At 43.3% G+C, this 26,345-nt stretch overlaps 1 protein-coding gene across 1 annotated transcript; it reads left to right on the top strand.

Moving 5' to 3' along the window:
• The first annotated feature begins 3,330 nt into the window (after window positions 1-3,330).
• LOC115506067 (ankyrin repeat domain-containing protein 26-like) lies at window positions 3,331-26,345 on the top strand. Its single transcript, XM_030303904.2, has 5 exons — window positions 3,331-3,630; window positions 9,907-9,977; window positions 18,520-18,556; window positions 24,077-24,149; window positions 26,331-26,345. The coding sequence occupies exons 1-5, from the start codon at window positions 3,380-3,382 to the stop codon at window positions 26,343-26,345; spliced, it is 447 nt and encodes a 148-aa protein (XP_030159764.1). The 5' UTR covers window positions 3,331-3,379.

Below are 26,345 nucleotides of genomic sequence, written 5' to 3'. Positions count from 1 at the left end.
GTCTGTGTCCTCTCCACCCGGCTGCCCATGACAGTGCCCCTCGCAGGAAGATATTGCGTTTGTTGGTCTCAGTGTCTGAAGAACCTTCTGGAAGGGAGCCCTGGTCCCCCATGTGCAGGGCTAGGGCTGACTAGGAGGAAGGGGTGCATTGTGCAGCAAGGAGAACAAAGAGGCTTTGGCCTTGAGGAACACAGCAGGGTCCGTTGAATGCCATGGCTAAGGTGCCCATAGGGGCACAAGGAGGACCACCCTGCCCCGGCCACGGCCCACTGCTTCTCTCTTCTTCCAGAATAGCGTGATCACACGGACTTGCAGGGCCCCCAGCCCTGGCTTCCCTGGGTCACATCCAGCCCTCACAGGATCCTCATCGCCACAGGGTAAAGTGAGCCTGGCCCACCAGCTGACATCAATGCCCCCGTTTTCCAGGTACACATACTGGCACAGCGGCCAAGGATTTTCCGAGGCCTTCTCAGGGGCTGGGCTCCCTACACTCATCACCTCATGCAGATCTCCCCACAACCCTGTGGAGGAGTCTCCCCGTTTGACAGATGTGGACACTGAGACTCAGAAAGCGGACTTGCTTGGGGTGGTCCAGCCACCGGCAGATGTGGGCCAAGCAGCCCTGACCACAGCAGGGACCCTGGGCAGACTCCAGAGGGGCTGCTGAGCCAGATGGCAGCACTGCCGCCCCATCAGCTCCTCGCTGTCCTTGGGAGCTTGCGTGTGCCAGCTCGCTGGGATGGCCTGACACCTCACCTCCACCTGGCCCTCCTTCCCTTCGTTCACGTGGGTCACTCCCATGCCTGACCAGCCCCCCTTCCACAACTCTCCACCCCGACCAGGCACTCACATCTCACAGCCTCTGCTCCAGCCATTCCCTCTACCTAGAGTGCTCTTCCCTTTAGTGCTGAGCAAGCCAACTCTTCCAGCAACTTCTCTCTCCTCCCTGGGCTGGCAGAACCTCTTCCAAACTTTCCCAAGACCCTGTGCCTATCTCCTCAGCACCCGGAGGCCTGGATCTTCAGTACCTGCCCTGCCCGGGGAGGTGACCCGCCAGTATCCACAGCTCCCCATCAAGGCAGGTCATGACTGGTGTCCCAGGAGTGGCAAGGAGTGCTATGTGAATGGGGCAGTGCCAGTTCTGGGGGGCCATGGAGGGGTCTCTCTGGGGTAGTATTCCTGCCCACAGGCCTTCGAGGGAGTCTTCCAGAGCCAGGAGAGTCACCTGACCTCCAGCTACTAGGGCTGGCTGAGACCCACCTCTGCTTCTCATGGCACTCCAGCTCAGGTGCCACCATTCTGACTTACATCCAAGCTATCCTCCCCAACCCAGCTTCCAGAACCCACTATTTGCAGATATTGATAGAGCCCTCCTCCAGCCAGGTTCCCTTCCCCACCCTGGGCAGTGCAGTGAAAAGCACATGAGCCTGGACGCGCCCCCCACCCCCTGCCCCAAACCCAACGAAAGGACTAGGGGTGCTCTCCCCACGCCCCTCCGCCTGGTCCAGACAAGCAGCCACAGTCCCAGCCTCTGCACCCGCCCTGTTCCAGGACCCCGCTGGAGGCTTGGGGAGTGGGGAGCACAGCTCACAAAGAGCCTTTTGAGCCCAGCGCCTAGGGGATGCCCCTGCCCAGGCCTAGGGAGGGGATCTAAGGCATGAGGCTTTGCCCTCCAGGGCCTGGGAAAGGTCCTGGGGCCAGCCTGTTGGGGGAGGGGGCGTCAGAGCCCAGTAGTCTCCCTGGAATCCCGCCCCCACATCCTTGTCTCTATGCCCCCAACCCTGGTCCTGGGGCTCCCACTCCCGCCCATAGGGTGAGGCTCAGGGAGGGAGGGGGCTGTGGGAGTCCTGACGGCTTGGCGGGGTGGGGGTTGTGCCGGGAGCCCAGAGATGGAGGCGGAGGGCCAGGAGTGCGGGGATGGAGGGGCTGCGGCTAGGGTCACCCTGGACGTCAGGGTCAACTCACCCATCTTCAGCCTGGTCTCAGCAGCGCAGGCAACAGCAGCGGCGGCGGCAGCAGGGATGGCTGCGCGGCCCTTAAGGCCCCGGCGGGCAGATGCTGGCGTCTGCTGCAGCCTCTGACCCCATTTCAGGCTCTGGCGGAGGCTGAGGCATGAGCCCGGCATCGCGGGCCTCGCGGCCCCGCGCCCGGCCCATAGCCCCGCCTCACGCCCCCACCTCCACCCCTTCCCGCGGTCCAGGCAGGGCCGCCAAAGCTGCACCCTGGGACGCGGCGCGGGGAAGGGGCCCCCCGGGAGGGGTGTGTGGGGCGAGAGGGGTGCCAAAGGCAGGCCAGAATGTGGGGAGCAGAGGTGCCGGCTCCAGCCTGGCTTGGCAGCTCCGGACCCCGCCCCACCCCCCACCGGAGCCCCCTCCCTTCCGTTCACAGTGCCCAGCTGGGCCTGGGCGTGGGAGTGGGAGCCCAATAGTCTCCCTGGCATCCGGCCCCCACCTCCCTGTCTCGAAGCCCCCAACCCCCGGGCCCGGGGTTCCCGCTCCCGCCCCTAGGGTCATGCTCAGGGAGGGAGGGGGCTGTGGGAGCCCTGAAGGCGTGAGGGGGGGGGATTGTGCCGGCAGCGCGGAGTTCAAGGCGGAGGGCTAGGAGTGCCTGGATGGAGGGGCTGTGGCGCGGGTCCCCCGGGACGCCAGTGTCAACTCACCCGTCTCCAGCATGGTCTCAGTAGCGGAAGCAACAGCGGCGGGGGCAGCGGTGGCGGCGTTGGTGGCTCCGCGGCCCCCGGGGCCCCAGGCTGGGAGATGCTGGCTTCCGCCGCAGTCTCTCGTCCCATCCCGGGATCCGGTGGCGGCTGCAGCGGGCTCCAGGCTTCGCGGGCGTCGCGGCCCCGGGCCCGGCCCCTATCCCCTCCTCACGCCCCCACCTCCACCCCTTCCCGCGGTCCAGGCAGGGCCGCCTGGCTGCACCCTGGGCCGCGGCGCGGGGGAGGGGCCCCTCGGGAGGCACGCGTGGGGCGAGAAGGGTGCCGAGGCGAGTCCCGAGCGTGGCGAGCAGAGGTGCCGGCTCCCGCTAGGTTCCGTGGCTTTGGACCCCGCCCCACCCCCCACCGGAGCCCCCTCCCCTCTGTTCGCTGCCCCGCGCTGGGCCTGGCGAGGGGCGCGTCGGAGCTGTGGGTACCGTTGACAGTTAGACCTCTGTGCGCATGCGCAGTGGTTGCCTCTTCTGAAGTGCGCAAGCGCGTTTGTGTTTGGCGGGATCCCTTGTTGCCGGTTACTGAGAAGTGGCAGCTCCCCAAAGGCGGATCCTCACTGCTGGGGTGTTGTGGCCAGGCGGGTTTGGCCTGTCTCCGGCGCTAGTGTTGGGCTCGGGAGGCAGTGGAAAGGGAGGGCGGGGTGAAGTCTCTGTGGAGCCCGCCGGCTTCGCAATGAAGAGGATTTGGCGGTTCGGGAGGGAGAAGGGCATGTCGCCCTTGGGCTCCGCTTCTGGCTTGCAGAGGCAGGCCAGGGGCGTTGGGCAGAAGAACAATACAACTGACAACTTGCTGCTGGGTTACCATGTCCAAGACAGAGATCTCAGAAAGATCCACAAGGCTGCCTGCGTGGGCAACGCAGCGCAAGTGCAGCAGATTCTGTTCTTCGCGGAAAATGGCGTGGATGATAGAGACAAGATGAACAGGTAATAGGGGCTTGGAGGCTGGCAGGGAGGAGGTGGGAGGGACCTGGGAGAAGAGCACACCTGGCCTAGCTCTACCTGTGCATCCTAGCCCTCCCTCGGGGGGCTGGGTTCTCTTCCCTCCTGAGGTCCCGCTGCCCCTCGGTCGTGGGAACCCTACGTGGTCTAGCACCAGGCCGACAGCGTGAGCGGCAAAAACAGTCTTCAGCTGCCCTGGCACGTACCCGGTAATTCCTGAAAAGACTCTCAAGTTTGACTTGATTTACCCAAATTTCTTTTTTTTTTAATTTTTTTTAAAATTTTTTTCAACGTTTATTTATTTTTGGGACAGAGAGAGACAGAGCATGAACGTGGGAGGGGCAGAGAGAGAGGGAGACACAGAATCGGAAGCAGGCTCCAGGCTCTGAGCCATCAGCCCAGAGCCCGACGCGGGGCTTGAACTCCCGGACCGCGAGATCGTGACCTGGCTGAAATCGGACGCTTAACCGACTGCGCCACCCAGGCGCCCCTACCCAAATTTCAATAGTAATACACACGAAATTAAGTGTCGACAACATGTTGTTTTTAATGGATTCATTTTTATACCATAACGTCATAGAAAAGTGCATAATGGGAGAAAGAATTCCTGTAATCAACTTCTGGGCTAGAAATTCTTGGGACAAAATCCAGTATCCAGTTTATGTCTGTGTACACTTAGGTGTGTGTGCTATTTCCTGAGGGACCTTGGAAGGACATTTTGAAGTGGAAGATGGCTCTGAATAGGAGGACTCCTTTTTCTCAAAATGTGTACCCTTCCTGTATTTGTCAGTGTTAGGTAAAGCAAATGAAAGCATCCTGGTTTTAAGAATTTTGAGCTACACATGCTCTTCTTGTGATGTCATTAAGGAAATTTTTGGACTCACTATCTTGTACATCTGAAACTGATAGAACACTGTATGTTAACGAACTGGAATTAACCTAAGAACTTATGTTTTTATATAGGAGGTAGATTTGCCCTTCCAGATATCAAAATGTACCTGAAATTTCCACAAATTATTCATTTACACACAGCTGAAAAGACAGATAAAGGAGTGGTGCAGAGTAGAACATGACCAACGCTCAAATATACATAAGACTTTTGAATTTGATACTGGTGACATTTCATATTAGTAGGAAAAGGTGAATTATTCATAAGTAGTGGAGAAACAGCCGATTTGGAGAAAACTTGTTAGCATTTTATCTCCCTAAAATAAGTTCCAGATGGGATATCAATTTAAAAATTGTAATATGCAAAATAAGAAAAGTAACAGAAAAAAATCCCACAAATGCCTATTTACCCATCCTAAGAATGACTTGAAAAGCAAGACTTTTGGGGGGTGCCTGGGTGGCTCAGTCAGTTAAGCCTCTGACTCTTGATTTCGGCTCAGGTCATAATCTCAGGTGTTCGTGGGTTCAAGCCCTTTGATGGGCTCCCTGCTGTCAATGTGGAGCATGCTTGGGATTCTGTGTTGCGCCTGCCTCTCTCTCTCTCTCTCTCTCTCTCTCTCTCTCTCTCTCTCTTTCTCTCTCAAAAAAAAAAATTGGGGCCCCTGGGTGGCTCAGTCGGTTAAGCGGTCTGACTTTGGCCCAGGTCATGATCCCGTGCTTTGTGGGTTCGAGCCCCGCTTCAGGCTCTGTGCTGACAGCTCAGATTCTGTGTCTCCCTCTCTCTCTGCCCCTCCCTTGCTTGCACGCTGTGTCTCTGTCTCCCCAAAATAAATAAATATTTAAAAATATTTTTTTAAATCAAGAATCCTGGAGATTGATTTAGCAACATAAACAACTAAAAGCCTCTATCAGAAAATAATATTATTAAAATGAAAGACAATGCACTTGCAAATATTTACAACATATTTGTATCAGACAACAGAATCTATCTTCGTTTTACAGGGAAGTCTTTGAAATCAAAACGAACAAAAACCTGTAATTTGAAATCGTGCAAAGTATTTCTTTGCATATCTACAAGGGACCAGTGGACACAGGGAAATATAGTGTCCCTGGGAAAAAAGAAATTTAAGTGAAAAAGGGACTGAAATACAGTTTTCCATCTACAACCTTTGTGAAAATAGAGTGATGGTGCTTATACTGCCGCTTAAAGTTTAAGTTGTTTTCGACTTTCCAATAGACAATTTGGTGTAAGTACCACATTTAAAAAATAGGTATTCCTTTTACCCATCAATTTTATTTCTACTAAAATATCTTTAGGAAATCACTAGAGATAAATGACATACATTTTGCTTTTCTCAGCACTATTTAAAATAGCAATGTATTAAGAAGAACTCGTATAATGGCTTTTATAAGTAAATGTCATTACATCCCTAAGATGGATATGTGATCATTGAAAGTGGCATAGATAATAGATATACACAGAGGTGCAGAGCTGTGCTTTAGTGGATCATTAAGTGAGAACAAAAATCAGTGTGATCATAGGTACACACAAGCAGACTACGGTTTTATGTTAAGCCCAAAAATGCACAAAATGTGACGACATTTGTTATTTCTGAGCCTTTGTATTTACATGCATTTTTCTTTGCCTTCAAAGAAAATCTGTGCTTTCTACAGGAAAAGGTGTATAAAGGTCCTATTAAAAGTTTATTATCAACAGAAAGGGTTTATTGTCGTTGAAGTAATCCTGGAGAAGAGCAAGAATATTGATCTTATATACATAAAAATAATTTCTCACTGTGTTAAAAAATATTTTTGGATGTACAATAAGAAAAGTGAGTTAATTAAAATGTTTTTTGAGGATTGGCATATTTGGACAACTTTTGGCCTCTTCAGAAGTAAAGGGAGTATTTTTATTTGCACTTGTAGATTTTATTATGCATATATTAAGCATATACATATGTTTTCTGTTATAGGTAGCTTTATTACGTGTAATAGGTAAATGGTTTATATTAATCATGAAAATAAAAAATATTAGTTGTGTGCTTATGAAAAAAATAAGACCTAGCAAATATAAGTGATTATTTACTGTTTCAGAAGTATGCTTTCCTTTATATACCTTTCTTTAAAAAATATTGAACTTGGGGCGCCTGGGTGGCGCAGTTGGTTAAACGTCCGACTTCAGCCAGGTCACGATCTCGCGGTCCGTGGGTTCGAGCCCCGCGTCAGGCTCTGGGCTGATGGCTCAGAGCCTGGAGCCTGTTTCCGATTCTGTGTCTCCCTCTCTCTCTGCCCCTCCCCCGTTCATGCTCTGTCTCTCTCTGTCCCAAAAATAAATAAACGTTGAAAAAAAAATTAAAAAAAAGAATATTGAACTCTCCAAATGTATTTATCCACTCTTTCCATCCATTTATTTATCACCTAGAACCTGCACATATATTATTTAGCGGACATACTGTACCCAAGATCCTTTTGTTCTCAAAGACTTCATTTTGCACAGTATGAGCAAGATGAGGAATTTTATTTATTTATTTTCTAAAGATTTTATTGTTTTAAGTTTATTTATTTATTTTTTGAGAGGGATGGGGTGGGGGTGGGGGTGGGGGCAATGGAAGGACAGAGAGAGAATCCCAAGCAGGCCCCGTGCTGAAAGCAGGAACTTTTCCAATACACTTTTCAAAGAGTCCCAGCATGGGGCTTGAGCCAGTGAACATGAGATCATGACTTGAGCCCAGATCAAGAGCTGCACGCTTAACAGACTGAGCCACCCAGGTGCCCCAGCTTTTATCTTGTTTACTTTATGTTTTAAGTGTTATTTATTGTTGAGGGTGAAACCATGAGCAGGGGGAGGGGGAAAGGGAGAGGAGGGACAGAGCATCTAAAGCAGGCTCTGCACCAGATTTTATTTTTAAGTAATCTCTATATCCATCGTGGGGCTCAAATTTACAACCCTGAGATCAAGGTCCTATGCTCTACTGACTGAGCCGGCAAGGCACCCCTAAGATGAGAAATTTTACATTGAAGTATTAGGACTTAATCTCAATGGGAAGTTTTCCTCCTTCCTTTCAAAGTTTCTGAAGATAGGAAATTGTAAAAGATAAGCTTTACCTGCCCTTCTGAAATTTATGAGAGTAGTAAGTACTAATATTGATCACTGGAAATACTTGATTTTCGTACAATCTGTAGACCTCAATATTTAATACAATGAACTGTTCCTAGTCATTGGAATCCTGAGTTTCCTGTGGCTTAAACTTTCTTGAGAAGCAAAGTAAGAAGTCCTTAAAAATGTTTTCCTTTTGTTAATTTAGTCCTCTTTTCCTATAATGCTTTTCAGAACTAAAATTTATTTAAGTGCCAATCATATGACTAGAACTAGATGGTATATTGTATATACCATCATTTCACATAATGGAAGACACCAAGATTCTATGGTGTCCCACTATTTGGTATACCAATTATTTTTTTAAAGTCCTGCCATTTACAGTTGTAAGACATTTTGAGTTATAAATTACATTCCAATGTCAGTGTTTGTGTTAAAATGATAGTTATTACTAAACTGAGGTTTAAAATAATTTAACTGTTAACTTCGTATGTAACAGATGGGGTTTCGTAGTTTGTTCAGGCAGTTTTGGAATGGCAGTCGGTTAGTCCACAACATTAGCCAGAAATCAAGCAAAGGACTAGACTAGTTGGAAGTAGGAACGGGTGCAGGATTCTTTATCTCAGGACTTTTGAGACCTTTATCCTCCAGGATCCTAACCTTATCCATTTCATTTCAAGTATAACCCCTCTGCATGGGACACAAATAATGCTACATCTCTGTGTTTTCTAACTAGTAACTTGGGTCTTGACATGTTCAGTTTTGTAGAAGACCCTCTACTTTCCTTTGAGGGCTATCTCCTGTACTCGGTCCCTTGAATTTTACAAGAACCTAAGGAGCACCCTAAGACCAAAGAGACAGTCCTCTTTCACAAGTCATTTGGAGGGGAAAAAAGGACATCCTGATCATTCTACAGTTTCCTTTGATTCTGTTTCTGTGCCATTGCTGTTGAAACTGGTGCTGCAGTCAGGTCGTGATTGACCTTTACTCCCAGGATTCCCTTGCTGATCCAGAGTTTTCAGTCTTCATGGTGTTCCACACTTAGATTTCAAAGCTATAAAGTTTCTTTGTTCACTGCACATGCACATATGCTCAGCAGCTATCCCAAAGCACCAGCACCCTGTTGGGGCAGCTGGGCCTCCTGGCTTTCGCCATACACCCTTGTCCCTCCACACTCAAAGACCTTATGTGGAACCCATATCTTAGCCTAGACTTTCCTTATGAGTTACCCTTTGAGGATCTTGTTTGTCTTTTTTTTGGCCAGAAGATGTTAGTTGGGACCATTCTAAGCTGTCAGAGAGGTTCAAATGATGCTGCAGGAAGAGATCGGACTTCCCTTTCTCCTTTGTTAGCAGATCTGTACCCCTGCCTTTTTTTTTTTTAAGTAGGCTCCATGCCCAGCGTGGAGTCCAACATGGGGCTTGAACTCACGAGCCTGAGATCAAGACCCAAGCTGAGATCAAGAGTTGGATGCCCAACGGACTGAGCCACCCAGGTGCCCCTGGACCACCGCTTTAAATCCTGTGGATCATCTTTTCTGAAGTCATGGAAGGTCTCATCTTGCCCTTCCCAAAGTAATGAGCATCACCTAAGAGGCCATGGCCTGAGAGGCCATGTTTTGGGTATAATATCTCATTATCCTCTTATCAACCTTGTAAAATAAGGCAGTAATTTCCCTTGTTTTATAGAGGGAGGTTTTGAGCCAAAGAGAAGTGGCTTCTCCAAGAACAAATAGCTATAGGTTATAGAGCTGGGGCTTCTGGGTTCCAAACACTTTCCATTCTGGCAAGCGAATTCTAATTATTCTCATTTCTATTTGATGTGTATTTACTTTTGATAGAGGGAGACGGAGTACGAGCTGGGGTGGGGGGTGGTTGCAGAGAGAGAGGGAGACACAGAATCCGAAGCAGGCTCCAGGCTCTGCACTATCAGCACAGAGCCCGACGTGGGGCTCAAAGCCATAAACCGTGAGATCGTGACCTGAGCTAAAGTTGGATGCTTAACAACCCAGGTGCCCCTGGCAAGCTACTTCTAATTTACTAAGCTAGAATGCCCTCAATTCATGACTGGTTCATCTTCCTGTTTTTTTCTTCTTTAAGTACAGACTTAATGAAAAGCTTCTAGAACGTACAAATTTGAAGTATATGGGGTAATTAAAGTTTTGATATTTGCTCTGATATTATTTGAAATACTCTAAGAATTTGATGTATTTGGTAAATGTTTTTCATATCAGCGTTAAGATAGTAATATTATTTATCACCCTTTTTTATACATAGCAATTACGAAGTAATTTGCCGACATAAAGAAGAAATCATGCTTAAAAATTCTTTGCAAAACAGCCATCCTGGTAAGACTTTACATAGTGAATTGCTCCTGGTGGTCCTAACATAAGTAAAGTCAGAGTAAGGGTGTTTTGATAATGAAAGAACAATGAAGAAAAGAACACCAATGTGTAAATTGCATGTATATATTTTTTTTCTTTCTTAATTTCTTTCTTTATAGTCTAATGTTCAGAATTATTTAAGAAGTTAACTGTAGGTAATTGAAAATATGAGGCAGTATTATCTGAAAAGAAATTCATTATTTTAGTCATGACCCCTGAAATACCATGTGACATCTTTGTGTAATAAATACAAAAATGCTTTGTTAACTGTTTATTTAATTTTGAGAGAGAGAGAGAGAGAGAGAGAGAGCAGGAGAGGGACAGAGGAAGGTAGACAGAGGATCCAAAGCAGGCTCCACCACTGACAGCAGAGAGCCCAATGTGGGGCTCAAACTCGTGAGCTGCGAGATCACGACCTGAGCCAAGGTCAGATGCTTCACCAACTGAGCCATCCAGGTGCCCAGAGGAAAAAAGATTGTTAAGTTAATACGTTTTATGTTTCCTCCATAAACATATTATAACAAATTGCACTTGTTATAAAAATGGATCTTTTATAAAATGTTTACAAATGGAGTATATTTAGTAAATATTGTTACCTAGTGATTTGTCTCATTAAAAAATGAACCAGCCCTCAAACTGGGAATTCTACAGTACTTTCCTGGTACCATAAACAAATGGCAAATAATAAGAACTGCAAATCTTAGCTAGTGTGCAGCACTGCCAATGAGATTGTTTTTTACAGATAGCTTCCAGGAGTACCGAAGAAAAGCAATGCCTTGTTGAGAGGCATAGGTTATTTCACATATTGTATCAACAAGGTCTCACCATTATCAACTTCACTCCTCATAAATCAAGACAGAATGAGAGGGGCGCTTGGGTGGCTGCGTCGGTTAAGTGTCCAACTCTTGATTTCAGCTCAGGTCATCATCATCTCACAGTTGGTGAGTTGGAGTCCTGTGTCAGACTTCTCTGTCGGGCTCTTTGCTGACAGCTCAGAGCCTGTGTGGCATTTTCCCTTTTCCTTCTCTCTCTGCCCCTCCCCTGTACATGCATGCTCTGTATCTCTCAAAAAAAATAAACATTTTTTTAAATTTTTTTTAACATTTATTTATTTTTGAGACAGAGAGAGACAGAGCATGAACAGGGGAGGGGCAGAGAGAGAGGGAGACACAGAATCTGAAACAGGCTCCAGGCTCTGAGCGGCCAGCCCAGAGCCCGACGCGGGGCTTGAACTCACGGACTGTGAGATCATGAACTGAGCCGAAGTCGGATGCTTAACCGACCGAGCCACCCAGTCGACCCCAAAAAAATAAACGTTTAAAAACAACAACAACAACAACAAATCCAGAATGAGATATGTTGACTTCATTAGAACAATGTTTTCTTCTGTTTGTTGGAGAATTGTCATGACACTGTAATTTTGTTAGAATAAGATACTCTGTTGCCATTAGTCAAAATGTTATCTTCATAAGTATTCAAATAGGGCAACTTGGGCTCCAGAAATTATAATAACAGCACAAAGATGTTTCACAATCACACACACACACACACACACACACACACACACACACACTCACACACACACAAATGCTACTGTTGCTCCCTAGTGGTGGCACCTAGTGCACTGTACAATCTGAAAAGTAGGAAGAAAGCTTTAACCTGGGAGACTGTTACCAAAGAACTTCTGTAGGTTAGTTTTGGAAGTTACAGGAAAGGCAAAGATAGAACAGACAGCGTTTTGATCATTAAGCTGCTCATAACAGAATAGAGCTGTCCCTGCGGTTTTTGAAACAGAAAAGTTTCTGTGGTTTTTAAAAATAATTTTCAAAGGAATCATTTTTATTCATGTCCATTTGTTCACTTCACAAGTAACTCTTAAGTGCCTGTTAGCTACTAAGTGTTATCCTATTGTTGTAGAATACAAACATTCAAAAACCAGTCTCTGCACCCCAGGAGTTGTTGTTACCACTGCCATTTGTATTATTTACTCTATTTAGTGCTTACTAGGTGCCAGAGTCTCGTAGAGCTTATAATTATCATTGTCATTTTGTATTGGCATTTGTTCCAGTTACCGTAAGTTCCCGGTGAGGAATCCGAGATTTCAAGGACTGGGTAGAATCTACGGTAAGCATGCAGAGTGAGGAGTTCAGTTTGCCAGGTAGAGAGGCAGAAGGACCAACATTTGTATGTTTGACAATGTTTGTAAACTATCACGATTACGTGTTTGGCGGAGTACACAGCAGTGCAGAGGCGAAGGTGTACGAGTGAACTTGGCAGGATTTATGAGCAGCTGGGTTTTGCTGGTAGAAAACGTGTGCTATGGGAATGGTTGGGAATGAGGTGAATACCTAGGTAAGACAAGCTTATGGAAGTTTGTTAGTGCTATAGAAAGGAGTAGATCTTACCTGATAGGCCTTGGGAAATTTCTCTGGTAGAATGCTTTTAGTGGCAAATAATAGGTGACTTCTAACAGTGACTAAAACTGCAGGAACCAGAAATGTTTTGATGGTTCAGTGATGTCATCAGGATCCCAGTCGTCTCTTGTTCAGTTTTAGAGTTGGTGGTATTTTTATTTCTCCTTTCCGGGGTGGCTACTTAGCAACAGCTCCAAGTATCATATTCTCACATGGCAACATCCAGTGGGTGGGAAGGACTGCTTTGCTTTAGGTGTTTCTTTTCACTAGGAAGAGGCTTGCAGTAGACTTCCTCTAACATTTTAAAGACTAGGTTACATCACATACTCATTCCTAAACTGGTCCCTGGTAAATCAGGTACTGTGATTGGCTTAGAATAATCCTTTCTCTTTTTGAAGACGGGGTGAGGCCACCTTCTCTGTGTATGGAGACAATAAATATCCAAATAAAGTTGTGATTCTCTAGCAAGAATGAAGAATATGGAATGGCTCTTGGGGAGGGAGCCAGCAGTATTTGATGCAGGGATGTTGGAGAATTTGAAACAGAAGACTAATAAGATTAGATTTGAGTTAGGACACTCTGGTTATGGCATAAAATACAGATCACCAAGCCTTTTTCCTAAAGAGCCAGTGAATATTTTAGGTGATGTGGTTTCTCAGCTCTGCCCTTGTAATGTGAAAGCAGCTATAGCAATATGTAAGTGAAGACATGGGGCTATGTCCCAATAAAACATTATTTACAGAATCAGATGGCAGGTTGGATTTGGCCTGTGGCCGTAGCTTGCTGAACCCTCATATGGAGGATAGGTTATAGGAAACCACATAAAGAGACTGGGAGGCAAAGGAAGCTCTTGTTTTCTTAGCCTAGTATTAGTCCATTGTGAAACTTTCAGCTGTGTAGATTGAAAACGTCAGGGGGTTCAATTTATTCCATTAATATTTTTTTCAGGGCCTTGTGTCTTTCTCATTTGTTTTGCTTATTTTTTTATTCATTTAAGAAATAACAATAATATTTGGTGGCTTTTTTTTTTCCCTGCGAAAATCATCAGTTAAGAACTCATGTTTGACTAGGGCATGGGCAGGGAAAAGATAAAGCAGAGACCGAAACAGTATAGTTAATACGAATTTGTGATTCCTGAATATGAAAAGTTAGGGGGTGAGAGAGAACTCTCAGAAGACTCAGAAGTTTCCAGGTTGTGTGCCAGCATTTAAATTGGACATGAAACATGTGTAGGATTTTATCGGATGAACAGAGGAGAGCAGCATGAATGAGGACACAGTAATTATGACTTTTTGATTATTTTGGCAATGACTGCCTTTCATAGGTGTACTATATTTTTAATTTTCTTTTTTTAATATATATATATATGAAATTTATTGACAAATTGGTTTCCATACAACACCCAGTGCTCATCCCAAAAGGTGCCCTCCTCAATACCCATCACCCACCCTCCCCTCCCTCCCACCCCCCATCAACCCTCAGTTTGTTCTCAGTTTTTAACAGTCTCTTATGCTTTGGCTCTCTCCCACTCTAACCTCTTTTTTTTTTTCCTTCCCCTCCCCCATGGGTTCCTGTTAAGTTTCTCAGGATCCACATAAGAGTGAAACCATATGGTATCTGTCTTTCTCTGTATGGCTTATTTCACTTAGCATCACACTCTCCAGTTCCATCCACGTTGCTACAAAAGGCCATATTTCATTTTTTCTCATTGCCACATAGTATTCCATTGTGTATATAAACCACAATTTCTTTATCCATTCATCAGTTGATGGACATTTAGGCTCTTTCCATAATTTGGCTATTGTTGACAGTGCTGCTATGAACATTGGGGTACAAGTGCCCCTATGCATCAGTACTCCTGTATCCCTTGGATAAATTCCTAGCAGTGCTATTGCTGGGTCATAGGGTAGGTCTATTTTTAATTTTCTGAGGAACCTCCACACTGCTTTCCAGAGCGGCTGCACCAATTTGCATTCCCACCAACAGTGCAAGAGGGTTCCCGTTTCTCCACATCCTCTCCAGCATCTATAGTCTCCTGATTTGTTCATTTTGGTCACTCTGACTGGCGTGAGGTGATACCTGAGTGTGGTTTTGATTTGTATTTCCCTGATAAGGAGCGATGCTGAACATCTTTTCATGTGTGCAAAGCTGTAATCATCAAGACAGCATGGTATTGGCACAAAAACAGACACATAGACCAATGGAATAGAATAGAAACCCCAGAACTAGACCCACAAACGTATGGCCAACTCATCTTTGACAAAGCAGGAAAGAACATCCAATGGAAAAAAGACAGCCTCTTTAACAAATGGTGCTGGGAGAACTGGACAGCAACATGCAGAAGGTTGAAACTAGACCACTTTCTCACACCATTTACAAAAATAAACTCAAAATGGATAAAGGACCTAAATGTGAGACAGGAAACCATCAAAACCTTAGAGGAGAAAGCAGGAAAAGACCTCTCTGACCTCAGCCGTAGCAATCTCTTACTCGACACATCCCCAAAGGCAAGCGAATTAAAAGCAAAAGTGAATTACTGGGACCTTATGAAGATAAAAAGCTTCTGCACAGCAAAGGAAACAACCAACAAAACTAAAAGGCAACCAACGGAATGGGAAAAGATATTTGCAAATGACATATCGGACAAAGGGCTAGTATCTAAAATCTATAAAGAGCTCACCAAACTCCACACCCGAAAAACAAATAACCCAGTGAAGAAATGGGCAGAAAACATGAATAGACACTTCTCTAAAGAAGACATCCAGATGGCCAACAGGCATATTTTTAATTTTCTAAGAAATTAAGGAAAAGAAACAAACAAAAAACTATAATCAGTAGTATGTTTTTATACTAGGTCTGATAGTTCCTTTTTTTTGTAGAACAATCCCTGTTACTTCTTTTGATTCCTATCTGCCAGAAAAATGAACTAAGTCCTAGTTAGTTGGAAAAATTAACTGATTTTTCGTATTTGAAAGGAACTTGTCTATGGTAGAACATAGCGGCAATCACCAGGATTCTCTCTCTCTCTCTTTTTTTTTTTTTCTGAGTAAAATAGGATTGTTGCTTGTTTCACACTTTGTGACATCATGATTTCATCTGTTCCTTTTAAACCTTTCTTCAAAAGGATATATAGGAATGTAGGAATTTTCCAGGCAAATACCAAGAAAAAGAGATTCCAGGAAAGGTATTCTGTGACATAACCTTCCGACTGTAACCACCTGTATGACATCAACCCAAATAATAAAAATTTCATATAATGCAGTTGTGATAGAGGCACCACAACGACACCCAGATTTGATTATTCACTGGAAGATCTCACAGGACTCAGCATATAGTTGTTGCCTATGGTTTGTTATGGGGACAGGCTAGAAAGGCCAATCAGCACAGAGAAAAGGTGTATGGGGTGAAGTCCAGAGTAGACCAAGCACGACTTCCAGTAATCCCATCTTTATGGAGTTAGCAGGATGTGCTTAATTCCTCCAGCATCAAATTAGGACAGCACAAGTGAAATGTTGTCTGCCAGTTCGAGGCTTATGGATACTCAGTGCCCGAGGTTTTCATCAAATGCTAAGCACATAGGCATCTTCTCCTTAGCATGTCCCAAAATTCCAGGTTTCCAAAAAGAAATCAAGGGTACGGCCTTAAACACACTGATTTTACCAACACTTAGGCACAGTGAGCTTCTTTTACCAAGCTAGGGAATGGTGGAAACCTTCCTTAAATCCAAGATCCCAGGGAATAACCATGGGCCAGTAATTCAAGTAGGATATTCTGAGGGTAGCCATCTTTGGCCTGCTGGATGAAACCTTTTCTGCATAGGAATTACAGCCCTCAATTCATTTTTGGTAGTGTCTTCAAATTTTATTTTAATAGCAAGTAATATGATGGTTACCATGGTACTGGTTTCAGTTTCATCATCCATATGAAGTAGGTATCTGTACAAAAAAGACTAGGGCAATATTAGGTCATTATCATCTTTTTTTTTTATGTGATTAAGCTTTCATTATGATTCTTAGATACGATCAGCATAATGATTTTTGATTTAAAATTAGAATAAAATCTCAATTATATGGAAAACCCAGGTTTGATTCATATAGTGCTGAATCCCTGTTTATAGTAATATTTGGTCATATTCATCAATTGTTTTCTTGCCTAAGTACACAAATAACTTGTATTTTTGTATTTTGCTTTGTGTATTTTCATATACTTCCATATGGGAGACAGTACCCCTATTGTGTTACTTTGATCTCTATCTTAATGTTCAAGGTGACTGTATCATGGTTAATATATGCTAAGAGTAGCTTCAATGGATACCGTGTTGGGTTGTTGTACTTTGTTTGATTGTTTTTTACATTTAATGAGCCTTATTTTTTCAGCAGTTTTAGTTTCACAGCAAAATATAATAGAGAGCACAGAGAGTCTCCATATACCATACCATGCACCTGTACACGCCTCGCCTCCCCTGTTGTTAACATCTTGCACGACATTGGCCCGTTTTTAGTAGTAATTTTTTTTTCAGATCCTTTGTTCAGTTTTGAGTGACAGAGCATGTATGCGTGTGAGCAGCCAAGGGGCAGAGGGAGAGGGGGGAAAGAATCCTGTGCTGTCAGCACAGAGCCTGATGCAGGACTTGATCCCATGAACTGTGAGATCATGACCTGAGCTCAGATCCAGACATGGACGCTGAACCAATTGAGCCACCCAGGCACCCTGACAAGAGTGGCGCATTTTATATGGACACTAACTCATCATTTTCAGGCAAAGTCTCTAATTTGCATTAGTGTTCAGCCTTGCTGTTATACATTCTATGAGTTTTAACAAATGTGTAATGATGTGAATCCACCTTTGTCGTATCATGTGAAAGAGTTTCACTGCCTTAAAAGTCCTCTGTGCTTGGGCTCCTGGGTGGCTCAGTCGGTTAAGTGTCCGACTTCGGCTCAGGTCATGATCTCGTGGTTCACAAGTTCCAGACCCGCGTCAGGCTCTGGAATGACAGATCGGAGCCTGGAGCCTGCTTCCGATTATGTGTCTCCCTCTCTCTCTGACCCTCCCCCCATTCATGTTCTGTCTCTAAAAGAAATAAACGTTAAAAAATTTTTAAAAAATAGTCCTCTGGGATGAGCCCCTTTTTCCCTACATTCACCCCAACCCTTACCTCCATAGTCTTGCTCTTTCCAGAGTGTCATATAGTAACAATCATACAGTGGATATCGTTGAATGTTTAGAAAATTAAATTTCCCCACTAATTGAATGTAGGCATTCAAGATATTCTTTGCCCTTTGTTTTGTTTTGTTGCTCATCAGTAGAGGATCTGATGACATATGCCTTCCATGAAAAAAAAGCATGATTTCTCTAGATGTGTGTCACCTAATGGGGAGGGTTGAGGAAAATGACATCATGAGCCACTACATAGCACTAACATTGGGATCATCCTCTGTGATGTTCAGTGGGCCTAGATAGACTCTCTAGCAATGGAAGGAGACAGTCTCGAGAAGTTAGAACTTTATCAAATTGGAATGCCAAATTCTTCCTACTTACCTTGCCATTGGAAATAAGGCCAGGGAGAGTCTGTTTGCTATGATTTGGCCATGCTGCAAAGTACAATAGCTATGGAGCACATTTGTGAGGTGTTTCATCCTAAAACTGAACAGTCTCTCCTAAATGGCTGGGGAAGTTCTGCTGTGTTACAGCAAAATAAAAAAAAAAAACTCTCTTTTAACTTCTCTAGGAGTGGAAGTCCAGAAAAATCATGCTAGTTGCAGTTTGAAATTGTCAGCTTGTGATAATCATTCTCCTAACGATACCAGTTTCCTCCAGTGTCATAGAGTCGGTCAGTGATGGCCATTGTAAACATCAGTTCACCTGTAGGTGACAAATTCCGTAAAACCCATTCTTGCTTTTGGTCAATATAGAGGAGAAAGTAACATTTCTTAGTGCTTTAAGCCTACGAATGGTATAATAACCATTCAGTGTAGTGTGGTTTCCAGGTGTGGTCCCAAAGCAATACTTTTTAACAAATCATAAGCCGTACACCTGTAATTACCTCTATTTTTCGATTGTTGATTTAACATGTATTTTGCTTTCTTCTTTAGGATCAGATAAGAATGCTGAGGAAGATTCTATAACCAGGTAGGATTTTTGTGGATTTGTAAAAATGACATTCGTTGGGGCACGTGGGTGGCTCAGTCGGTTAAGATTGTGACTCTTGATTTCAACTCAGGCTTGTGAGTTCAAGCCCCATGTCGGGTTTTGCGCTGACAGCCTCCTTGGGATATCTTTCCCGATTTCTGTGTGCACTCCCTCTCAAAGTATAAAGGAATGACATGAAATGAAATGGAAAATGAAAGGAAAGGAAGTGAAATGAATGAACTGAAAATTATGTATTTCCTAAGGGAATGCAGAGAACAAAAGCAGTTGTTGCGTGTTCTACCCTGGACAAGACACTATATCCTATGCATAACATCTCGTAAGTTATATAGGCATTGCATAGCTTTGCAAACTAGCTGTGTTGTTGTAGCCTACTTTTTATTAGTTTGACAACTGTGGTTCAGGGAGGTTGATGAATCGACCCTGGTTCCATAATTAATGGGTAGCTGAGGGGCTTGCCTGTCAGCCTGTGCAGCTTCCACATCCATTCTCTGGTTCCTCAGCAGCACTGAGATGAAGATACAGGTCCTAGGGCAGATCAACTCAGAATCTCAAAAGTAATCATGTCGGAACTCTAATTTAGGGTTTTCTTAAGAAACCAGGTTAGTGCAAGCATTTGCCCTTATGTATTTGAGCACTAGTGCTAACAAAATAATTAGGCAGTGGTAACTAGTCCCTTGTTTTTACCATCCGAGATTTTAGGGTGGATGTCAGCTATGGCCATGGTGTCACAACTTTTACATAATAAGCGAGATGTCGTCAGGCAGCTCCTTAGATGTGGTGATATCTCCTCTTCTTGAGACAAATGAGTTTTCTGTAAGGGAAGGGTATCTAGTTGTAGACCATGTTACGTTAATTAAATTCAGTCTCTATCTCAAGGATATTGCTAGGATATTTCGAGGAGTCTCTGTTGCCTAAGTTCCCAGTCTGGTTTCCCTTTGGACTAGTACCCTTGACTAGTTGTAGGAAGCTTTTTCTTTTTTTGGAGATTTTTTTTCCCCATGACGTTTCTGTACTGTGTTTTTGCCTTTTTACTTTCTTCTCTGGGTTTCTTGGTTTTTCTTTTTCTTTTCTTTTTTCCATTAATATTTCCCCTTCTGCCAGCTAAGGACTCTCCATTTTTCCAGAGGCCAAATCAAAAGTACTTAGAGTCTCAAGATTTAGGGAACCTCAGAGATTACTTCATCAAAATACCCTCTGGTAATTCAACCTCTGTTTAACCTCCTTGCCGAATGGTTGCTTACATGGACAGTTTGAAACTCAAAAGAGATTGAAGTGACCTAGTTGGATATGATAAGTCACAGAAATGAGATTTAAATTCGGGTTCTTTTCCTTCTTTCTTTCTTTCATTTCTTTCTTTGTTTTTTTTGTCTTCAACTTGCAGACAAATATTTTAATAATAGAAATCTGGGGAGTGGGTCTAATGAATACAATGAAGGAGGGTAAGACTCGAATTAGCAGAGGAGACCAGGTTACAAGAAGAACAACACTGAGTTGGATAGGAACAAGAGTTTTAGGAAAGATGTCAGAATATGGGTGTTTATGCCAAGTGAGATAAAGGTGAATGACAGGAATGAAGGACGCAGGATTCGGGGAGTTGTTTAGAAAGGCTTATTCAAATAGAGAGGTCAAGAGGGTCGTGACCAGGTTTCTGCTTTTGTGTGTTTTGGTTTCATCGAAGGTGCGAGCATACCTCAGATTTTCTGATGAGAGAGATTAAAAGTCATTTGAGCTGCTGGGAAGTGTCTGTTTACAGCAAATAGAAATAAGATATCCCCTACTTCCACCCCAACTGAGGGAGGATAGCTTAGATCCTCTCAAGGAATTGGGGGTGGGTGGTGGAGATCCCGAACATCAGAGATGTATGGCCCAAGGCAAGCTGTCTCCTCACTCCACCTCTTTTCCTAAATCTGTGATGCCCTTCCCATGTACTTGTAGGGCTGGGCAGGGGTAGGACTGACTTGCCAAATCAGCAAGGGAGCTTCATCTGGATCGGTGATAATATGCCTATGTTGAGGTGACTGTGTGGATGACTGAGACTCCCAATTCGCTTGTTCTCCAGGAGCAGGACATGGCTCCTACCCTCGGTCATTTGAGCCCATCCTTGTGGTAGGAGTGTATGGCTTCATAGGCTAAAGATTGAAAGGTTGGGGGATGCCACAGAACCGTGCCGAAGAGTGATGTAGGAGTGGGAGCTCATAGGGAAGAAAATATTCAGGCAGCGTATAGAGAAATAGAGGCACAACTACCAGGACCATTTTGATCACAGTCTCCCTCCTTGAGTAGCTGAATGCCCCTGAAGGCTTGGAATGTCTTGCTAGTTATTATGGACCTAAATAAGGCAAGACCAGTGTGGGAACAAAGTTGGCCTTGGGAACTTTGAATCTTTCAATCTCTAGTTAGTCCTACCACTCATAACATAGAAACCTAAACTTTGATATATTTCCTTAAACGGAGATCTCCCTGACACACAAGGTAATATGTGATGCAACAACTCTGGATGTTTCACCATGATCGCCATAAGCGTAGCTCCCGTCTGTTAATATATGATGCTCTTACGATACCACTGACTAGATTCCCTATGCTGTACCTTTGGGCCTTGTGATTTATTCATTCTATAACTGGAACCCTGAACTTCCCTCTCCCCTTCACCCATTTTGTCCATCCCCCCACCTCCCCTCCCTTCTGGCAAGAGCCAAAGCTCTGCATTTATGGGTCTGTTTCTGCTTTTTCTCTGTTTGTTCATTTATTCCCCTTTTTAGATTCTACACAGAAGTGAAATCATATAGGATTTGTCTTTTTCTGTCTGACTTATTTCACTTAGCCGCATACCATCTAGGTATATCCAACATGTTGCAGATGGCAAGATCTCATTCTCTTTTATAGATGCGTAATATTTCATTGTGTGTGTGTGTGTGTGTGTGTGTGTGTGTGTGCACACGTGTGTGTGTGGATGTGCTTGTGTGTGTGTGGTCTCTTCATGTATTGGTGGACACTTGGGTTGCTTCCATATCTTGTCTCTTGTAAATAATGCTATAATAAAGACAGGGGTGCATATATCTTTTCAATTTAGTATTTCCATTTCCCTTGGGTAAATAAATACCCAGTAGTGGAATCAGTGGATCCTATGGTATTTGTGTTTTTACTTTGTTGAGGCCCCTCCATACTGGCTTTCACTGTGGCAATACCAATTTACATCCCATGACCGGTGCAAAAGGGTTGTTTTTTCTCCACACCCCGAGCAACCCTTGTTGTTTCCTGTGTGTTGAAACTGAGCCATTCTGACAGATGTGAGGTGAGAAGTCATTGTGGTAACGTCTATACATTTAATTTTCAACCATTTCAGAGCATTCCCTGCCTGTCACATTTGGTTATGGAAACTCAGACTGGGTCTTTCCTGGAGATTTCACACGTTAGCAGAGGTGGAGTCAAAATAGAGAACTGAAAGCTTTTGTTAAAACAGGGTCCACATTGTGAAAGACCTGTACTCTGATGAAAGAAATTGAAGGTGACAGAAAGAAAGAGAAAGACATCCGATGCTCACAGATGGGAGTGATACATATTTTTAAAGTGTCTACACTACCCAAAGCCATCTACAGATGTCATGCAATCCCTGTCCACATACCACCAGCATTTGTCACAGAGCTAGGCAAACAATCCTAAACGTCGTATAGAACCACAAAAGACCTTGAATGGCCAAAGCAATATTGAAAACGAGGAAACCTGGAGGTATCGCAATCTCAGCTTTCAAGTTGGATTCCAAAGCTGTAGTAATCCAAACAGGATGGTGGGTCCTGGCGTACAAAATAGACTCATAGCTCAGTGGAATAGAACCGCAAACCCAGACATAAATCCACCACTGTATGGTCAGTTCATCTTCCACAAACAGGAAAGACTATCCAGTGGGGAAAAGGCAGTCTCTTCACCAAATGGTGTTGGGAAAACTGGACAAGCCACATGCCAAAGAATGAACCTGGACCAATTTCTGTACCATACACACAAAGAAACTCAAAATGAATTAAACACCTAAGTGTGAGTCTTGAAACCATAAAAAAAAAAAATTTTTTTTTGAAGAGAGCACAGGCCGTCATTTCTCTGGCTTTGGATGTAGCAACATTTTACTAGTTATGTCTCTTGAGCCAAGGGAAATAAAGCAAGAATAAAGTGGGGTATGGGGACTATAATAAATAATATTATTTATAAATAATAATAAAATATAAATATTATAATATTTATTATAATATTATAATGAATAATATTATTTATAAAGTGGGGTATGGGGACTATAATAAAGTGGTATGGGGACTATACCAACCTACGAAGCTTTTGCACAGGGAAGGAAACTGTCAAAACTGAAAGGGAACCTCTGGAATGGGAGAACAAATTTGGACATGTTTTGCAAATCCAGTAAAGGGTTAGTATCCATGATGTCTAAAAAATTGATACAGGTCAACATCACCCCCCTGCAAAAAAGCCCAGTTTACAAATGAGCAGTAGACATCACCAGACACTTTTCCAAAGACAGCATACAGATGGTCAACAGACACATGAAAAGATGCTCCCCCAAACTACAACGAGATACCACGTCACACCTGTCAGAATGGCTACACTCCAAGACACAAGAAGCAAGTGTTTGCGACGATGTGGAGACAAAGGAAACCTCTTGCACCGTTGGTGGAAATGCAAATGGGGGCGGCCCCTGTGGAAAACAGTATGGAGGTTCCTCACAAAATTAAAACCAGAACTCTCCTATGATCCAGTAATTGCACTACTGGATACTACCCAAGAGAATACAAAAACACGAATTCCACGGGACACATGCACCCCTGTGTTTATTGCAGCATTATTTCCAACAGCCAGCGCAAGCATCCATTGACAGATGACTGAACGAAGAAGAAGCCCTATATGAATGTATGTGTGTGTGTGTATGTATATCCATACACACACACACACACACACACACACACACACACACACTGTAATATTACTCAATCATAAAACAATGAAATCTTGCCATTTGCAATCACCTGGATGGAGCCTGAGTGTAGTATGGTAAGCAAAGTCAGGGAAAGACAAATGCCATATGGTTTTACTTATGTAGCACTTAAGAAAAAACAAACGAGCAAAGGGAGGAAACAAAAGGGGAGATAAACCAAGAAATAGGCTCTTAACTGCAGAGAAGAAACGGATGGTTGCGGAGAGGAGGTGAGTGGTGGGAGGGATGAAAGAGATGATGGGGATGAAGGAGTGCCCTTGTCATGATGAGCACGGGGTGAGTATGGAGTTGGTGAATCACTATATTGTACAACTTAAACTAATATAACTCTGGATGTTACTATTACTGGAATTAAGATAAAACTTAATGAAAAAACCAGAGGACAACTTTTAATGACACCAAGAAACTTCGTGGAATAAACAGATACTTGACCTTTCCCTTAACTTTTTTAAACTTTGTTTTTAAATGAATGAACATGTTTTTGTTGTATTTTTTTTTCTCTAAAGGCTTTCCGACACACCTGTTCCTGATGATTCATGGTCTACATCAGCTAGCCAAGACTTTGATTTTGGTACCAAGGTAAAGTACCCTCCTGTGAAACTCACTTTCCTGCTCTGAATTGAGTTTTCTCCCTTATTTACTCTGAACATTTAAGAGGAGCCTGTGTATCATCATTTTATGTGTGTCATGGAAAGTTAGCAAGAACAAACCACTTTACAGATACATGACGCGTTGAATGTTTTGTTTTGTTTTGTTTTGTTGTACTTTGGTAAATCCTACAGGTGGAGGCTGATAAAAGAATGGGCTGGAAAATATATAATGACCGTCAAATTATATTGGGAAAAGCTTTCCCATCATGGAGGCAATATGACATTGCTTAAGGATAAGGATTCTTACTGTGATAGTAACATGACTGATAATACTCATGCCTAAATGAAACCTGATTGGGTCCAAGTATCTATTGTAGGTTGCCCCCCACCCCGGGCAAGTTAAATTTTGGTGAGATACAGGATTTTCCTTTGGCTCTATCCTTTGTTGAACATTTAGACTAAACTCATATTAGAAAATGTAGAAATTTAGGTGTTTACATTATTTCTCAACAGTTACGTTACAAAGGTGTTCCCCTGTAGTTTTTGAAATAACTCCATGAAGAGTAAGTTAAAATGGTGCATCTCCCCGAAGAATACGTATTTTGCTGAAAAGAGTAGCTCTATGAGCAGAGGCTCTTCCTAGCCAAGTTGTCAAATTTCTAATTTCAGAAATCTTTCCTATTCTAGCTTTGAACACTATCTCCTCCTCGTCCTTGTGTCAGATTCTAAAATTTAACGTTTCAGACATGTGACATTTATTTCAGTATTCATTTCAAAGCCCCTAAATCTTGATAAGCTCCTGGAGGTTAGGAAACACACTTGTTTGACTCCTGGAGCTGCTAGAATAAAGTCTTGCTTGGAAGAAGCAATGTCATGGTTTTTGAATGTGAATAAATGAGTCGGGAAATGGAATTCCGTAGAATGGAGTTTGAAAAGTAACAAAATACGCATGATACATCACAATTAAATATGTGAATTTAAAAAGTCAGGCTTCAGTTTATATTCCGTTTTAGTGGTTAACATGTATACACGCAAATGAATTCTATTGAGGAAATCAGGAGTTACATAAGAAAGAAGGTTACAGTATATTTTTAGTATCCTCCCATTGTGAGCTTAGAATTGCAGAGAAAAAGTCCTCAGCCTTTGTTTGTTCAACCCCATCTGTGTCCCATTACGTACATCCTTCGAAGGTTCCCATTTCTTCCTAGAATTCTCATTCCCAATTCTTTCTCCATAGTGAATGTTGACGTATTAGGAACCTCTCTTTTTCTGTTCTTTTGTTAGTCTAGTAATAATCTCTAGCTTTTCGGAAGCGATAGATGCCAGGAATTGAACAGTTTCTTTATAGTGAAAAAAATTAAATTCTTTATTCCAGCATTTATAACCAGATAACTGTAGAGTGATAAGAGTCAGTATTATTAGGGATATACTGTGAATCAAAGCCTCTCTTTTACATAAATATTAGATAGATAGATAGATAGATATAGATATAGATAGATATAGATACAGATATATATAATATACACATATATACACATATATATTTATACTTATATATATATACACACACATACATGTATACATATATATACACACATACATGTATACATATATATGTACACATACACACACACACACACACATATATATATATATATATACACACACATATAGAGAGACATATATCTTTAAAAGGTTTAAAAGAGACTATTGTTCATACTGTATTCCCAATCCTACTTATGTACCTGTTGAAAAATGTATGTTGTTTCCACTTACCTTCTTTTGCTCACATTTTTCCTTTTCTTTTTTGTCTTAAGCTCATGCTTGTTTGATTGGTCACGTGTTATTTTTTTTTTTCCTTTTTCCCTCTTCACCCCCCATGCTTTTTACGGTATTTTTAAAATTTTTTTAAAGTTTCTTTATTTTTGAGACAGAGAGAGACACAGAGTGCAAGCGGGGTAGGGGCAGAGACAGAGGGAGACACAGAATCCAAAGCAGGCTGCAGGCTCCGAGCTGTCAACACAGAGCTCAACGTGGGGCTGAAACCCACAACCCGTGAGATCGTGACTCATGAGCTGAAGGTGGATGCTGAACTGACTGTGCCACATACGTGTTCCCCGCACCAGGCTCTTTTTTAATGGTTTACCCCTACCCTAATTTGTCCTTGCAGAAACGATTTCTTTAG

Source organism: Lynx canadensis, chromosome F2 (assembly GCF_007474595.2).
Source record: "Lynx canadensis isolate LIC74 chromosome F2, mLynCan4.pri.v2, whole genome shotgun sequence".
Taxonomy (NCBI): Eukaryota; Metazoa; Chordata; class Mammalia; order Carnivora; family Felidae; genus Lynx; species Lynx canadensis.
Note: the sequence above shows the minus strand (reverse complement) of the source record. Positions and strands in the feature narration are given on the sequence as shown.

What these genes read in the sequence shown, in the direction of transcription:
- LOC115506067 (XM_030303904.2), top strand. Translation starts at nt 3,380, where the DNA reads ATGAAGAGGATTTGGCGGTTCGGGAGGGAGAAGGGCATGTCGCCCTTG. An exon ending in TTTGCAAAACAGCCATCCTG is followed by an intron (nt 9,978 to 18,519) that starts GTAAGACTTTAC and finishes TTTCTTCTTTAG; the next exon opens with GATCAGATAAGAATGCTGAG. An exon ending in GAGGAAGATTCTATAACCAG is followed by an intron (nt 18,557 to 24,076) that starts GTAGGATTTTTG and finishes TTTTCTCTAAAG; the next exon opens with GCTTTCCGACACACCTGTTC.